The following is an 18702-nucleotide window of genomic DNA, read 5'->3' as shown; positions in this document are numbered from 1 at the left end:
CTCTGGCCCGTGGCGTGCCTCGAAGTAAAATGCCCAGTCTTCACTCTGGAACCTGGAGAACCATTGTCCAGGTATCAACGTGAAGGGGTCCTACAATCTCCTGATAGCCACCTGACAATGAGTCTGGCCCAAGTACAGTTTATCACCTCACCTCTCCAAAATTGGTCTGTGTTGCACCCATTTTACAGGCAGCCAAACAAATGCAGCAAGGTCTATGGCAGTTTCTGATTTTAACCCAGTCAGCCATCAGCAAAGAATCGTTTCGACTCCCTGTAAATTGCAGGCGCGTATGGGGTCCACAAAGCAGATTAATTTCCAATAATACTCTGTTGTTAACGAACATGCTTAAAAACATAACCTAAGAGGTTAATCTCCGTTCTGTCTTTCAGAAGCTGTAATGTGCCCTAAATTTGTGCAGTTATAATTAAATGTAATTATGCAGCATGCGGGAAATGTTGTGTAAAAAGTGCTATGTTTAGCTCGTCTGTTGAGTACTTAGTGAAGCCTCACTGCAGAGTCTGGTGAATGCAGCATAGCAGAGATTGTATCCTCCTGCCTGATATCACTGGCAGCTCACAGCACTCTTCACTGGGCTCTCTTTTTGGCAGTGTGCTGGTTGCCAAAAGAAGTCCCTACTTCACAAGCCTGTTGGGACCAGCCCAGGCATGTTTTAAAGGTGCCACTATTGACAGCATGATAGCCCTTTATAAGATCCCGCAGTGTGCAAGCAGCTCATCAAGTCCACTCCATACCTTTGGACATTAAGGGCAATTTAGCACGGCCGATCCACCCTAGCCTGCACAACTCCCCATGGCCAATCCACCCTAGCCTGCACAACTCCCCATGGTCAATCCACCCTAGCCTGCACAACTCCCCATGGCCTATCCACCCTAGCCTGCATAACTCCCCATGGCCGATCCACCCTAGCCTGCACAACTCCCCATGGCCTATCCACCCTAGCCTGCACAACTCCCCATGGCCGATCCACCCTAGCCTGCACAACTCCCCATGGCCGATCCACCCTAGCCTGCACAACTCCCCATGGCCGATCCACCCTAGCCTGCACAACTCCCCATGGCCGATCCACCCTAGCCTGCACAACTCCCCATGGCCGATCCACCCTAGCCTGCACAACTCCCCATGGCCGATCCACCCTAGCCTGCACAACTCCCATGGCCGATCCACCCTAGCCTGAACAACTCCCCATGGTCGATCCACCCTAGCCTGCACAACTCCCCATGGCCGATCCACCCTAGCCTGCACAACTCCCCATGGCCTATCCACCCTAGCCTGCACAACTCCCCGTGGCCGATCCACCCTAGCCTGCTGTGGGAGGAAACTCACTCAGATACGGGGAGAATGTGCACGCTCCACACAGACAGCCACCCAAGGTGGGAATTGAACCCAGGTCGCTGGCATTGTGAGGCAGCACTGCTAGCCACTGTGCCACCCACTCCCAGTGACAGCTTGAGATGTGGGCTTAGTTTCCTGTTTGCTATTTGTAGTCCAGCTGACTCATGTGCCAGCCGTGTATACACTGTTTTGACATAGCTGTTTGAAACAAGCCCGTTACTGGGGTATGGTTAAAATGGCACAGCGTGGAGTTAGCCCACTCTTCTCCCTCAAGGGGATGGGAACCAGGAAGGTATGGTTCTATTGGATGTTCTTTAAATACAGCACCAAATGGAAATGGGATTTGAGTATCTGTCTTCTGAACCAGTGTGCCTCCTATTGCATTGTCTATGTTGGCAGATTGTTTGATCCACAGGGTTGCTGGGATCGTATGATGCACCCCATGGTATAATCAGTATTACCACAGGTTGTTTCCAAATCTGAGTACTGTTTAACATTTCCCTGCTCTGTGTCCCAGCCCTGACCCTTCAGAAAGGTATCTCCTGAATCACTATCACACCTGTGACCATGCACTGCCATCCAGTCTGTGGTTTTAAAATATTCTCGTCCCTATTTTCAAATTCCACCTCGCTTGCCCCTCCCTATCTCTGTTAATATCCTGCAGCCTCATAGAGTCCTCCCAGATCTCTGCACTCTGACCTCTTCATCATTTGTGATGATTGATTGCTCTAACATTGATGGTCTAGCCTGCAGCTGCCTAGGCCCTCCCTCAACCTCTCCATCTCTCTATCTCGCACGCTCTCTCCTGTTCTGTTCCCTCCTTACGTGGCCTGTTGTCTCATTTTGTTTGTCCTCCTCTGAAGGGTATTTTGTGAGATTTAATGTGCTATTTAAATGCAGCTTGATGTTGCTGGCCTCTGATCCTTTCCCCTCCATCAAGTCCAGTGGGTCCACGTTCTCTCCTTCACCCTCCTGAGTACACCACGCCAGCACTATCCAGTCAATCCCCACCCTTGCTGCTTTGGTTAGAATTGTCTTCTTGCCAGAAGCAATCTCTTTACTCTGCACCAGACCCATGTCTTGCTGCAGCCCTCACTGACTCTGGTTACCCGCCTGCGTCCCCCCATCACCTTCGGTTCCCTCTCACCCTGCAACTCCCTTCCCCAACCTCTATGCCTCACCATTGCTTTCTAGCTCTCCTCCTGCACACCATGCTGAGCAATGCAATCTTTTCCTAGTCTGATCCTCCTCTCCTCTACCCCCAATCCTTGGCCCTGTCAGTAAAATGCCTCAGAGCGTGCAGCATTGCGAGGTGAGTGCTATGTCAGAGCTCACTTTACAGAAGGGGCAGACATATGAATGCCATGGGACAGAGTGCGGCACACACTCAGACTCAGGAACTTTCCTTTAGCCCTGTGATGATGCTGTCACTTTGACAACAGAATTTCGTCCTTGGGGTTTTTTTTTTAAAAGAGCGGTCTCAAGGCAGAGGTGCTGAAATGTCTGGACAGACCCTAGTTTAACAGTGGCAGGGGAGTGGCCAGTTCAGGTTTTTTCCAGTTTATTTTAGCTGTATCAGAAGCTGCTGCAGTGCAAACATGTCCCATGCTTCAGCAGATGATTCTTGACTGGCTTCTCTCTCTGAAGTCTCTCCTGCCTGTAAAAACCTGTGTTTGAATTTACCTTTAGCCTAGGGGTGTGTTAATGGGATGTTACAGGAATTGGAACAGATCCTTGGTTCAGTTGCTGTGTCGGGTCAGTTAAGTTTCCCAGCAGTTGCTATTCTAAATTCTGTTTTGTTCATGTTTCAACTGTAGTGTTTAAATAAATTCTGTTTTGCTTAAAGCTGAGTGCTTTGACCAGCTGCACCACACCTGGAATACCCACTTCACATTTACCTTGAAAATAAGGAAAAGTTAGGGACTAGGATACCTTCTTGAAATATTTAAGGGGGCCTGGCCTGGTCCATAACACCCTTCCACAGCATCCCTACAGTGTGGAAACAGGCCCATCGGCCCATCAAGTCCACACCGACCCTCCAAAGAGTGACCCACCCAGAGCCATTCCCCCTACCTCATATTTACCCCTGACTAATGCACCTAACCTAAGGGTGTTCTGGGATTTCAAATGGGATACGGAAACAAACGTTCTTTTCCACTGAAAGCACAAAGTGGCAGCCTGATAGCAGCCTGTAGTTATTACGGGTAAAAAATGAGGTCTGCAGATGCTGGAGATCACAGCTGCAAATGTGTTGCTGGTCAAAGCACAGCAGGCCAGGCAGCATCTCAGGAATAGAGAATTCGACGTTTCGAGCATAAGCCCTTCATCAGGAATGGCTTATTCCTGATGAAGGGCTTATGCTCGAAACGTCGAATTCTCTATTCCTGAGATGCTGCCTGGCCTGCTGTGCTTTGACCAGCAACACATTTGCAGCTGTAGTTATTACGGTACATTCATGCTGATTATTGTCTTCGCGAACAACACAGGGCCTTACAAAGCAACATGTAAAGCTGGAGTCCTGAATGGTCTTAAGGTTCCTGATTCCTGATGTATCGACCAAGGCAGGAGTTAAGATAAATAACGCACCTCCAGGTCTATGGAATACAAAAAGGAAAAGGTAGCAAATGAAGATATATAATGCAATGGTCCACGTTTTGGACACGGTCCTGTCAGAGGACTCTCTTGCTCCAGCAGCCGTTATCAGGAATAACGTCGACTATTGTAGGCTCCATTGTATTTTCTTTTTGAAATCTATTTTATTCAGTATTGACTGAAGCAAACAGTCTACAGAGTCTGTTTTTGAACAGTTTCTTCACGTAGAGAGTGGGCTGCGTTAGGTCACTTTACCAGTTCTGATCTGTTTCAAGAAGGTGCTTTTGTGGTTGGTTGGGGTGATTGATTAGAAGGAACCCCACCACGTGCTCCTTCTCTTACACCTTCACTCAGCACCCCCACCCCCCCCAAACTATTCTCCCCATAATCGTCTCTGTCACTGCACAGAACTCTGAGGTCTGCATTTGGCAGCAGTTTTTGGAATCAGAGGCACAGCACTCAGTGTGGACCCTCTGAGGAGGAACATAACCATACAGCTTTTAGGGAAAATTGCTGCTCCCTTCACCCCCCCAACAAGTCGTGAGAAAGTCCAAATGGGATTTTTTTTAAATTTCAAAAATGTACCGTAATAACAAAAATCTTCATATGCATACACAGTCACTGGAACATTGAGTCTGTATACAGTCTGTCCTGATGAAGGGCTTATGCCTGAAACGTTGATTCTCCTGCTCCTCAGATGCTGCCTAACCTGCTGTGCTTTTCCAGCACCACACTTTTCGACTCAGTCTTTACACATGTAGAATGAACAAACTCAAGGTGTTTCTTACCTGTACAAGATTTAATTTACATACAATTGAGGCTCCAGGAGGGTCCAATAACTGAACGGCTCTGCATTGTACTCAGCAGGAAGACCTCAGGCAGTGGTCTTTCCCCACTACTCCTTGAAGGCAACAGCCCCAGGCTTTAGTACGTCCCTCAGCACATGCTCCTGGATCTTGGAATGTGTCAGTCTACAACACTCGGTCAGGGTCAACTCCTTGCTCTGGGAAGACCAACAGGTTTCGGGCAGACCAAAGAGTGTCTTTCATCAAGTTGATAGTCCTTCAGGCACGGTCAATGTTTGTCTCAGTGTACATCCCAGGTAACAGACTGTACAGCACAGAGTCCTGCATCACGGAGCTGCTCGACAAACCCCACAGCATCTTCCTCCAGACTTCTTTTGCAAAGGAAAAATGGGGTCAGTATGGAGAAGGAGTTGGAAGCCCTGGTGTAGAGTGTCTTATGTCAGCATTGTTGGCAGACAATGAGTTAGACAGAGGTAGCCATGCAGCTGGACTGAGCACAATTTGTATAGTAAACTCAACAGTCTGTTTAAATGGTGCACTGCAACAATTATTCAACAGAGCCTCCTTACTAAAAACAAGTCCCACAAACCCATCATTGACAACAGTCAGGTGTGTCATCTCTAAGTGCCACTGCAGAGTTGGGGTCAGCCAATAATGTTCATTCCATCAGAGAATTGTAGCATCACTGTACCTGTCTGTGTTTCTGAGCAACTTCCATTGAACAATTATCTCTCACAAAGTGAGCCCTACAGAGACACAGGGACAAATATTGCCTGCTGTTTGCACATTCCGAGCATTTGTTACATGTTAATAGCCCTTTGGAGACTAATTAAGTGCCCGAGTGGCTGGTGTTTAATGGCTGGGTGTGGATACCTTATGATGTGTCTGATCTCTGGTCCCTAATAGAGAGGGTAAACAATCTGGGTGGCCATCATTAACCAGCTGAAACTAATGTGCCTTTTCTCTTCTGTCTCTCTTTCAGGATTTGGATTTGTAACTTTTGAAAATGAGGAGGTTGTTGAGAAAGTCTGTGAAATCCACTTCCATGAAATCAATAATAAAATGGTAAGTACAAACATGTTCTGAATGAGTGTGACGTAGTACTCATGATGGTGTTACTTTCTGACTGTCACTGCCCTCACTCTCGTAGGTCCCACGGTGGAATGGAAATGTAGGGAACTGTCAGATGGCATTAGATAGAAATATTCCAGGGAATCTGCTTGGTGAAAGCTAGATATTCCACTTCTCTCTCTCTCTCTTTCTCTCTCTCTCACACACACACATATAAAAACCCATGTGTGCACATAGAAACGCAAATACCAATATGCACAGACACACACACATGTACAAATAAACATAAATACACGCATGCACATATCATACATACACGCGCACACGCATATAAAAACCCAAATGCGCACATAGAAACCCAAAGAGGAATATGCACAGACACACACACAAACATAACTACACGCATGCACACGTGTGCACATACACACAAAGACAAATACAAATATGCAGAGACATGCACACATACAGACAAATATACATGCATAGACAGACAGAAATGGACATGTATACACCATACAGATGCCTGCATACACACACAAGAATGTACACAAGTTAATACTTTGACATAAAATTAAATGTACATAAAAGCCAACAGATATGCAAATATACATAGACACATAAACACACGCATATAAATTCATACACACTCATGCATACACACACACACACGGGTACAGATATATGTGAGATAGACGCAAATACATACACGTTTTCATGGCGGGGTGTGTGTGTGTGCGATGGAGAGAACAGTGAAGGGTCTCATCTCACATTTAATGCTTTAAGTGCAGAATCTGTTGTTATTTCAGTGAAAGAGTAATGGGTTAGAAAATAGAAGGAAAACATGTTTAGTCGTAGGAAGTAATTGAAATGCAGGCCAAGTGAAGAATTGTTGAACTCAAAAACTGCTCTGTTTAGGAAACACCTTTCAGCAGCAAGCACATGCTGCTCAGATCTCTGCATTTTCCATTTAAGTCAGTGCATGATCCTTTTAAACGGTGTTCCACCCGATTTGCTCTCACTCACCTCTATAATTTAGTGACAAAATGTGACTTCTCGAAGAAACCTGATAAGCTGCAGAGAAAAGCTGGCAGGCAGGTTCACGGAGCAGAGCTGTCGAAATTACAACACAAATAGAGGCTCCATTGTGAGACCCTCCGAGGCACGGTGGGGGGAGCTGTTCTGTGAGGTCGGGTGGGGCTGAAAGTCATCGGGTCCCTAGAAAGGGCCATTAGCTGTCTCCATTTAACCCAAGCTGCAGAGGGTGAAGTAAGTGAGGTGGAGAGTGTGCTTTGGCGCAGTATTTGGTGAGCTGGCACTCTGACGTCTCTCTCTGGCAAGCTGAAGTCCAAGCTTCAGAGAGAAAAAAAATCAAACAACTGTGGATGCTGGGAGTCAGAAATTGCTGGAGAAACTTAGCAGCTCTGGCAGCATCTGCGGGAGAGAAGGCAGAGCTAACGTTTCGGGTGGAGTGACCCTTCTTTATTCTGGGCTGCAAAAGACTTTGAGGCTTACAAAGATTTTATTTTTAAGTCTGTGGTTTAACATCAGTCTTTAGCTTTCTCCCAGCACAGAAAGTGATCTCCCCACTGAGGCGGGTCTCAGATCCGAACGATGTATGTAATGGGAATTAATCTGTTTGGAAATGTCGTGACACTATGACAGCACAGGTTGGCGCTGAGCCCTGCCTAGCTTTCTGGCTAAGAGGTTGGGACATTACCACCTCGTCGCAAATGTCCCCAGAATCAGCTGTCAGATATTTTCCTCAACAATCTCTTCAGATATATTTTGACACACCTCTGAGGCAGGTAGGACTTGAACTTGGGTCTCCTGACAGAGAGATAGAGACACTACCACTGCACCCCAAGAGCCCTAAAACTCAACTCTGAGATATTTTTAGTTAACCTGTTCAGACACTTGTCTGGAGCAGGTGAGACTCGAACTTTGAACCTCTGGCTCAGAGGTAGGGACACTACCACAGCACTATAAGAACTAGGACTCGGATCTTAAAGATAAAAGACTGAGGAGCATGACCTGGAACAGATCTGTTTGTCCTTTTAAGAGGTTTGCATTTTTAACTCTTGACACTGCCCTGTCTCCCTTCTTGGTGTGAAAGACCCCGTGGGACTGTTTTGAAGAAGAGCTGCTAAATTACCTTCAGTGACCCGGTCAATGACTAGCACCATCTCTCCAAACGCAGCTCACCTGGTTGTTGCCATGCTGTTTATGTAGGATCTTGCTCTGCCTGGATTCACCTCCCTTTTTCCCACATTGCAACAGTGACCACAAAGTGCTTAATTCCTCTCTAAATTCCTTTGTAATGTCCAGACTTTGGGAAATGTGCTAGGGCATTGAATATTGTCCCCTTATTGAACCCAACCCCATTTGGATTATTAGCCCCCAGCAGTCCACTGTCAGACTGCATGGCTTTGGGTTTGCTGAAAATAAGTTACAACAAATCTCTGACTTTAAAGTTAGAGGTTGCAACAGCTCTTGTGCCTGTTTCCTCAAGTCTAGAGTTGGGGGCAAAAGTGTGGGAAATGAGCCTGAAACTATGCCTCTGTCCTTCCCATTCTGGGTGGTTAGACTTCTAGGCCAATGAGTTCAGGGTCCTCACCAGAACCATCTCAGTAGCTGAGGAGCAGCACTCGAAGATAGAACTGGTCAGAAAATAGCAAACAGTGAAATAGGAGCTCGTGACCCCCATGATTACCCTGAGTGAGCTCCAGAAACTCAGCTGCATCATCACATAAACACAGTGACTACAGGAGCAGGTCAGAGGCTAGGAATACTGCGGCAAGTAACTCACCCCCCGACTCCCCAAAGCCTGTCCACCATTGACAAGGCACATATCAGGAGTGTGAGGAATACTCCCCACTCCCCTGGATGGGTGCAGCTCCAACAACACAAGAAGCTCAACACCATCCAAGACAAACTGATTGGTACTACATGCACAAACTTCCACTCCCTCCACCCATGCTCAGTGGCAAGATGCACTGCCAAAATTCACCAAAGGTCCTCAGATAGCGACCATTTCCATTCAGAAGGACCAGGGCAGCAGGTAGATGGGAACACCTTCACTCACCAATCTGACTTGGAAATATATTGCTGTTCCTTCACTGTTGCTGGGTCAAAATTCTGGAATTCTCTCCCAAAGGGAATTATAGGTCAACCTACAGCAGGTAGACTGCAGCGATATAAGAAGGCAGCTCACCCCCACCTTCTGGAGGGTGACTAATGCTGGCCAGCTGGTGATGCTCACATCCCACCATTGAATAAAAATAAAATGCCCCCTTCACTGTCAGCAGTGTCCTACCACAAAAGCAGTCAGCAACCTGTTAGATTGACTCCTCTTAGAAGCATCATGGAGTGTATGGGAATGTCTCCTAATTGAGGTGGTTGACCTGTGTTCCAGGTTGTTCACAATCATGACGTCACCTGTACCACGTTTTTGAAACAGCAACTCGGAGACTGTTGTGATTATCCTCTTGTCGATGTCTGAAGATCTTTCAGCATCGTACATTTGCCTTGGCTCTTGGACCAATCAGACTCCAACTCTCTGGGCAGGCTACTCCCCCGACCCATCACCCACACCCTGGGCAGGTTACCCCCCGACCCATCGCCTACTCCCTGGGCAGGCTACCCCCCCGACCCATCACCCACACCCTGGGCAGGTTACCCCCAGACCCATCACCCACTCTCTCGACAGGCTACCCCCCGACCCATCACCCACACCCTGGGCAGGTTACCCCCAGACCCATCACCCACACCCTGTGACAGTTCACCCCCAGACCCATCACCCATTCCCTGGGCAGGCCACCCCCAGACCCATCACCCACTCTCTCGACAGGCTACCCCCCCGACCCATCACCCACTCCCTGTGACAGTTCACCCCCAGACCCATCACCCACACCCTGGGCAGGCCACCCCCAGACCCATCACCCACTCCCTGTGACAGTTCACCCCCAGACCCATCACCCACTCTCTGGGCAGGCCACCCCCAGACCCATCACCCACTCCCTGTGACAGTTCACCCCCAGACCCATCACCCATTCCCTGGGCAGGCCACCCCCAGACCCATCACCCACTCCCTGTGACAGTTCACCCCCAGACCCATCACCCACTCCCTGGGCAGGCCACCCCCCAGACCCATCACCCACTCCCTGGGCAGGCTACCCCTGACCCATCACCCACTCCCTGGGCAGGCTACCCCTGACCCATCACCCACTCCCTGGGAAGGCTACCCCTTGACCAATTGCCAACTCTCTGGGACAGTTCACCACAGACCCAACACCTACTCTCCGGGCCAGTTCACCCCCAGACCCTATTCCCAGTCCCGGGACATACATAGATCCAACTCCGAATCTCTGGAACAGTAGTATCCGGAATAAGGTAGATGAGCTTACAGCATGGATAGGTACCTGGGACTTTGATGTTGTGGCCATTACTGAGAGATGGATAGAGCAAGGTCAGGAATGAATGTTGCACGTTCCAGGCTTTCAATCTTTCATTAAGATCAGGGAAGGTGGGAAAAGAGAGGGAGGTGTGGCTTTGTTAGTCAAGGACAATATAACGGTGGCTGAAATAACATTTGACGAGGACTCGTCTAGTGAGGTGATATGGGCTAAGGTTGGAAACAGGAAAGGAGAAGTCACACTGCTGGGAGTTTTTTATAGCCTTCCACAGAGTTCCTGGGAGGTGGAGGAGAGGATTGGCAAATTGATTCTGGGAGGAGTGAAAGGAAGAGTGTGGTCATTATGGGGGACTTTAATTTCCCCAACATTGACTGGAAATGCTAAAACTCTCATACATCGGATGGATCAGTTTTTGTCCAGTGTGTGCAGGAAGGTTTCCTGACACAGTATGTCAAAGGGCTGACAAGAGGGGAGGCCACACCAGGGAATGGGGACAATTGAAACATGGAGCTGGTTTAAGGAACAGATATTGCATGGCTTTGATAGGTATGTCCCTGTCAGGCAAGGAGAAAGTGATAAAGCAAGGGAACCGTGGTTTACTAAAGAAATTGTATCTCTTGTTAAAACAAAAAAAAAATTAGTAAAGCCAAAGTACAAAGGGATCTGGGAGTGCTAGTCGAAGATTCTCTAAAGGTAAACATGCAGATTGAGTCCGTGATTAAGAAAGCGAATGCAATGTTGTCTCTTATCTCAAGAGGGTTGGAATATAAAAGCAGAGATGCGCTACTGAGACTTTATAGAGCTCTGGTTAGGCCCCATTTGGAGTACTGTGTCCAGTTTTGGTCCCCACACCTCAGGAAGGACATACTGGCACTGGAACGTGTCCAGCGGAGATTCACACGGATGATCCCTAGAATGGCAGGTCTAACATATGAGGTACGGCTGAGGATCCTGGGATTATATTCATTGGAGTTTAGAAGATTAAGGGGAGACTTAATAGAGACGTACAAGATAATACATGGCTTGGAAAGGGTGGACGCTAGGAAATTGTTTCCATTAGGCGAGGAGACTAGGACCCGTGGACGCAGCTTAGAATTAGAGGGGGTCAATTCAGAACAGAAATGTGGAGACATTTCTTCAGCCAGAGGGTGGTGGGCCTGTGGAATCCATTGCTATGGAGTGCAGTGGAGGCTGGGACGCTAAATGTCTTCAAGGCCAAGATTGATAGATTCTTGTTGTCTCGAGGAATTAAGGGCTATGGGGAGAACGCTGATAAGTGGAGTTGAAATGCCCATCAGCCATGATTGAATGGCGGAGTGGACTCGATGGGCCGAATGGCCTTACTTCCACTCCTATGTCTTATGGTCTTATGGCTTATGTGACGTTGAGATGAGATGGTCCAGATGGGGTGATGGAGAGTTACAGATTAGCTAGGAAGGATTTAAAGAGAGAGTTAAGAGCAAGGAGGGGACATGAACAGTCTTTAGCAGGTAGAATAAAGGAGAAACCTAAAGCTTTCTGTAGGTATGTGAGGAATAAAAGGATGACTAGGGTAGGAATAGGGCCAGTCAAAAACAGATGTGGGAAATTGAGAGTAGACCCTGTGGAGATTGAAGGGGTGCTAAACAAATATTTCTCATCTGTCTTCACTCAGGAAAAGGAGAATAATGTAAAGGAAAAGACTGTGATAAAGACAATTAGACTTGAAAGGATTGAAGTTAGTAAGGAGGAGGTGTTATCAATTCTAGAAGATGTGAAAATAGATGGGATTTTTCCGAGAATTCTCTGGAGCTCGGAAAGAGACGGTCGAGCCTTTAGCCTTGATCTAGTCATCATTGTCTACAGGTTTAGTACCAGAGGACTGGAGAGTTGCAAGTGTTGTGCCCTTGTTCAAGAAGGAAAGTAGAAATAACCCAGGTAACCATAGACCAGTGAGCCTTACATCTGTTGTTGGAAAACTTTTGGAAAGGATTATAAGAGATAGGATTTATAAGTGCAGGCAACAATTTGATTGGAAATAGTCAACATGGATTCGTCACGGGCAGGTCATGTCTCACAAACCTCATTGAGTTTTTTGAGAAGGTTACCAAGTATGTAGATGAGGGTAGGCAGTTGATGTGGTATCCATGGACTTCACTAAAGCCTTTGATAAGATTCCACATGGTAGGCTGTTGAAGAAAATTGGAGAAGGTGAGGACTGCAGATGCTGGAGATCAGAGCTGAAAAATGTGTTGCTGGAAAAGTGCAGCAGGTCAGGCAGCATCCAAGGAGCAGGAGATTCGACGTTTCGGGCATAAGCCCTTCTTCAGGAATTGAAGAAAATGCAGAGGCTTGGGATTGAGGGTCCCTTAGCAGTTTGGATTAGAAACTGGCTTTCTGTAAGAACGCAGAGAGTGGTGGTTGATGGAAAATATTCAGCCTGGATCCGGTTACTAGCGGTGTGCCACAAGGATCTGTTTTGGGACCACTGCTGTTTGTCATTTTTATATATGACTTAGACACAGGCATAAGTGGATGGATCAGTAAATTTGCAGACGACACTAAAGTCGGTGGAGTAGTGGACAGTGTGGAAGACTGTTGCAGGTTGCAGGGGGACTTGGATAAACTGCAGAATTGGGCTGAGAGGTGGCAAATGGAGTTCAGTGCAGCTAAATATGAGGTGATTCACTTTGGGAAGAATAACAGGAAGGCAGAATACTGGGTCAATGGAAAGATTCTTGGTAGTGTGGATGTGCAGAGGGATCTTGGAGTCCATGTACAATAATCACTGAAAGTTGCCACCCAGGTGGATAGTGCTGTTAAGAAGGCATACAGTGTGTTAGGTTTCATTGGTAGAAGGATTGAGTTCCGGAGCCGTAATGTCATGCTGCAACTATACAAGACGTCACACTTGGAATATTGTGTACAGTTCTGGTCGCCCCATTACAGGAAGGGTGTGGAAGCTTTGGAAAAGATGCAGAGGAGATTTACCAGGATGTTGCCTGGTCTGGAGGGAAGGTCTTAGGAGGAAAGGCTGAGAGTCTTGGGTCTGTTCTCATCGGACAGAAGAAGATTTAATAGAGACGTACAAGATGATCAGGGGATTAGATAGGATGGACAGTGAGTTTTTTTTCAAGGATGATGACATCTGCTTGTACGAGGGGGCATAACTATAAATTGACGGGTGTTAGATTTAAGACAGAGACAGATTCTTCACTCAGAGAGTGGTAAGGGTGTGGAATGCCCTGCCTGCCAATACAGTTAACTCAGCCGCATTAGGGGCAGTTAAACAGTCCTTGGATAAGGGTATTGATGTTGATGGGATAGTGTAGGGGATGGGATAAGATTAGGTAACAGGTCGGTGAAACACCGAGGGCCAAAGGGCCTGTCAGCGCTGTATTGTTCTATGTTCTAGGACACCCCCCAGACCCCACTCCAACACTCTGGGACAGGTCACCTCCAGACCCCACGCCAACTCCCTGAGACAGGTCACCCCCAGACCCCACTCCAACCCCTAGGACAGGTCACCCCCCAGACCCCACGCCAACTCCCTGGGACAGGTCACCCCCCAGACCCCACTCCAACCCCTAGGACAGGTCACCCCCCAGACCCCACTCCCACTCCCAGGACAATTCACCCCAAGACCCCACTCCCACTCCTGCGACAGGTCACCCCCAAAACCCCACTCCCACACTCGGGACAGGTAACCCCCGGACCCCAAGCCCCCTCTTTAGGTTGTCCCTCCTTCCCTGTGCCGTGCTGTCCCTGAGAGTGGGTTGCTCTGTTTGGATATGGACACCTAGGATTCCTTTCTCCCACCAGCTCGGAATCATTCAAAATATCCCGATCTCTCGTCAACAGAAACACTCTGTTTCCAGGGCCTTTGGTTTTATATGAGCTGTGGGCCTGCTTTTATTAACAAATTTGGATTTAGTTGGATTTGAATCTAGCTTGAAGCAGAGAGATCTTCGTAGGTGTCAAGTGGGACCTATCCATTAGTGGGTAATTCCTTTTGTTAAATTGTACAGTTAAAGGAAAAAATAGCTTTCGTAAATAGACTGATGGGAACTTCACTCCAATCTCAATCTCTGTGTGTCCTACATTGGGCTGCTTGAGGTTGCATGGGCTATGACCTCCTACTCATTACTGATTCATTCCCCACTCCCCAACTGTACACATCCCCCACAGCACCACACACACACACACACACACACACATGCTCATACACAGACCACACACAGACACACACATGCATATACACACGCATGCACATGCTTATACACACACACGCATACAGACACACATGCATACGCACACACACACACACACACACACACAGACACATGCTTATACAAACATGCAGACACACACACAATCACATGCGTATACACACACGGGCATGCAGACATACACGAGCACACACATTCACATGCAGACACGTGCACACACATATGCATGTGCACAGTCACACTCACAGGTATACACACATACAAACGTACACACTCCCACACATGCCCACACCCACCGACACGCATAGATATACACAATACACACACACTCACCGGCACGCACCCATACATATAATACATACACACTCACTGACACACACCCATACACATAATACACACACACTCACTGACACACACCCAAACACACAATACACACACACTCACTGACACGCACCCATACATATAATACGTACACACTCACTGACACACACCCATACACACAATACACACACGCTCACCAACACGCACCCATACATATAATACATACACACTCACTGACGCACACTCATACACATAATACACACACACTCACTGACACACACTCATACACATAATACACACACACTCACTGACACACACCCAAACACACAATACACACACACTCAACCAATACGCACCCATTCACATAATACACACACACTCACTGACACACACCCAAACACACAATACACACACACTCAACCAATACGCACCCATTCACATAATACGCACACACTCACTGACACACACCCATACACACAATACACACACGCTCACCAACACGCACCCATACATATAATACATACACACTCACTGACGCACACTCATACACATAATACACACACACTCACTGACACACATTCATACACATAATACACACACACTCACTGACACACACCCATATACATAATGCGCGCACACTCACCAACATGCACCCATATGCATAATACACACATACTTACCGACACACACCCAAACATGTAATACACACACACCCATACACAAGATACACCCACACCCATGCACACACACTGACACACATGAGCAGATTCACACCCACACGCACGCACCCACACACATGCATATGTGCAAACACACACACACACATACAACATCTGTACATGCAGCGAGACTGTAAGTTAAAACGAGCTGTTCATTGCAGTTATTGGGAATATAGTGGTTTTATCCAAGGCCTACTGATAACATCCCAGCCCCTGGGGCCAGTCAGAGCCAAACGTGTGGTCTCCAGTTTGTACTGTGGATAATAAAAATAGGAGCTTAATCTTTCCAGCTGTAGCTGGAAAGGATGTGACCATATGGTTTTTTGAAAGGAGGACATCATTTGATGTGATTCTTTTTTAATTGCAAGCTGAAAGTATTCAATGAAGCAATTAGAAAAATGCCCAGTTTCGGGTTCCCTGCTGACTGGGGATGGCAAGGTTAAAGCGATTGAAAGCAGTAGGTAGCTGCAGTGTTCAACCCAACAGCCAGACTCTCAGAAGCTGCTCCCTCTGTGTTTGAGTTGCTGTGTGGTTCAGAAAGGCTTTTCAGGGCAACACCAGAACCCTACATGCTAGCCCAGGGTGGTCGGTATTCTGGGGAGGGGTGTGAGGGGGTGTGGGGGGAATGCACACAGTCAGCGCTGATCAGATTCGGTGTGATTTTCTCCCTCCCCACTGGATGGCCAGGATGATGGGGAGGGGGGTTAATGTGTTTCCCCCACTCTCTCACATACTGCATCCAGAATTCTCCGTGCCCCTCAATGGTCTCTTGCTGTCCCCTCCCACAGTCTCAGTAAAACTTCAACCTGCAACCCCCCCCCCCCCCCACCCCATCAATCTGCCCCCTCAGTGCCATCCTCCCCACTGACTGTGGTACCCTTCTCACACTCTCTGCAGTTGCCCCCTTCTCTCTGCCCCCCTGGCTGTTTTTGCCATTCCGCCCATCCTCTGCTGCCCCCTCACATTCCTCCCTGTCCCTACCCCAGTTTCTATTCCCCCTTTCCATTCTGTGTTGTCTTCCCAGCTCTCTATCATTTCCCTTTTGCCATCTGTTACCCCCCTCCCAGTTACCCCCCCTCCCTGTTACCCCCCCTCCCAGTTACCCCCCCTCCCAGTTACCCCCCCTCCCTGTTTCCCCCCTCCCTGTTTCCCCCCTCCCTGTTACTCTCCTTCTCTGTTACCCCCTTTTCCTGTTATTCCCCTCTCCCTGTTACCCCCTTTCCCTGTTACCCCCTCTCCCTGTTACCCCCTTTCCCTGTTACCCCCTTTCCCTGTTACCCCCTTTCCCTGTTACCCCCTCTCCCTGTTACCCCCTCTCCCTGTTACCCCCTTTCCCTGTTACCCCCTTTCCCTGTTACCCCCTCTCCCTGTTACCCCCTCTCCCTGTTACCCTTCCTCACTGTTACCCCCTTTCCTGTTAACCCTCTCCCTGTTACCCCACTCCCTGTTACCCCCTCTCCCTGTTACCCCCTTTCCCTGTTACCCCCTCTCCCTGTTACCCCCTCTCCCTGTTACCCCCTCTCCCTGTTACCCCCTTTCCCTGTTACCCCCTCTCCCTGTTACCCCCTCTCCCTGTTACCCCCTCTCCCTGTTACCCCCTTTCCCTGTTACCCCCTTTCCCTGTTACCCCCTCTCCCTGTTACCCCCTCTCCCTGTTACCCTTCCTCACTGTTACCCCCTTTCCTGTTAACCCTCTCCCTGTTACCCCACTCCCTGTTACCCCCCTCCTTTCTATTATCTCTCTCCCCCGTTATCTCTCACCCCTTTCCCTGTTATCCCTTTCCCTGTTATCCCTTTTCCTGATAATACCCCCTCCCTGTTACCCCCTCTCCCTGTTACCCCCTTTCCTGTTACCCCCTTTCCCTGTTGCCCTTCCTCACTGTTACCCCCTTTCCTGTAACCCCCCTCCCTGTTACCCTCTCTCCCTGTTACCCCACTCCCTGTTATCCCCCTCCTATCTATTATCTCTCTTCCCTGTTACCCTCCTTCCCTGTAACCCCCTTCCCTGTTACCCCCTCTCCCTGTTACCCTTCTTCCCTGTTACCTCTCTCCCTGTTACCCCCTCTCCCTGTTACCCTTCTTCCCTGTAACCCCCTTCCCTGTTACCCCCTCTTCCTGTTACCCCCCTCCTTTCTATTATCTCTCTCCCCGTTATCTCTCACCCCTTTCCCTGTTATCCCCTTCCCTGTTACCCCGCTCCCTGTTACCCACCTCTCCCTGTTACCCCCTCCCTGTTACCCCCTCTCCCTCCTACCCTCTCCCTGTTACCCCCTTCCCTGTTTCCATCCTCCCTGTTAACCCCCCCGCCCTGTTACCCCCCCCCCCCCTCTGTGTTACCTCCCCCCTACCTCCCACTCACGGTTTCCTCTTTCCCCTTCTGTTACCCCCCCCCTTTCTGTTATCTCCCTGTACCCTCCCCATCTCTGTTCTGTATCCCCCCTCCTTGTTTGTTTATTTGCTGCTGTACATTATGTTCCCAGTTGCTCACGTTCCCTGTCGTGATGTGATCTTTTCCCTCACTCAGCCTCCTCTGAACTCTGTGGTCTGTACACCTGCTGTAAGATGGGTGTTGTCTCCTGGGTGGGGCTGGTCTCATGCAGACGGAAGAGACCCATCAGGAATGATGAAGGGCTTTTGCCTGAAACGTTGATTTTCCTGCACCTCGGATGCTGCCTGACCTTTCCCCCAGCACTCTGATCTAAACTCTGGTTTCCAGTATCTGCAGTCCTCACTTTTGCCGAGTGTGGAAGTGTATCAGGTCATATTCAGTGAAGGGTTGTAGTGGATTGGATCTGCTGCAGAGAGTAAACCCATTGACAGCTATGAATGGATGTACAAACATTGTGACTGATGAATAGGTGTATTTCTTTTTCCGATGATCTGAATGCAGGTCTCTCCATCTATAAGAGAACTTCAAAAGGCTCCTGTTCAGCTCCCTCTTCAGATGCTGCCAGACTCTATCAAGGCTGAACTGAAAATTCACTTGGCTACGATAGAGAATCTTTTGAGACTGAAAGAGCAGGTTTATTGAATGGGAGAGACCTTGTTACCCTGTGATATCCTAGCACTACAGTCGAACTGCTACCAGCTCCCTTCTCTATCCTGATTTCTCCCCTTCACACTTCTTGCTTCACTTATATGCGACGTTGCAGCAGGAGTTGGCTATTCGGCCCCTCTAGCCTGCTATGACATTCAGTAAGATGCTGGCTGTTATATTGGC

General features: G+C 48.4%; 1 protein-coding gene across 12 annotated transcripts in view; it reads left to right on the top strand.

Moving 5' to 3' along the window:
- msi2b (musashi RNA-binding protein 2b) overlaps nucleotides 1-18702 on the top strand; it is a 556019-nt gene that overhangs the window by 351827 nt on the left and 185490 nt on the right. For all 12 annotated transcript variants that reach the window (XM_060848367.1, XM_060848364.1, XM_060848361.1 and 9 more), the window contains one exon: nucleotides 5734-5816. In XM_060848367.1, coding sequence (XP_060704350.1) covers nucleotides 5734-5816 — 83 coding nt within the window. The remainder of the gene's footprint in view (nucleotides 1-5733; nucleotides 5817-18702) is intronic.

The sequence above is a fragment of the Hemiscyllium ocellatum genome, chromosome 31, assembly GCF_020745735.1.
Source record: "Hemiscyllium ocellatum isolate sHemOce1 chromosome 31, sHemOce1.pat.X.cur, whole genome shotgun sequence".
NCBI lineage: Eukaryota > Metazoa > Chordata > Chondrichthyes > Orectolobiformes > Hemiscylliidae > Hemiscyllium > Hemiscyllium ocellatum.
The sequence above is the reverse complement of the archived record's forward strand: the minus strand, read 5'-3'. Positions and strand labels throughout refer to the sequence as shown.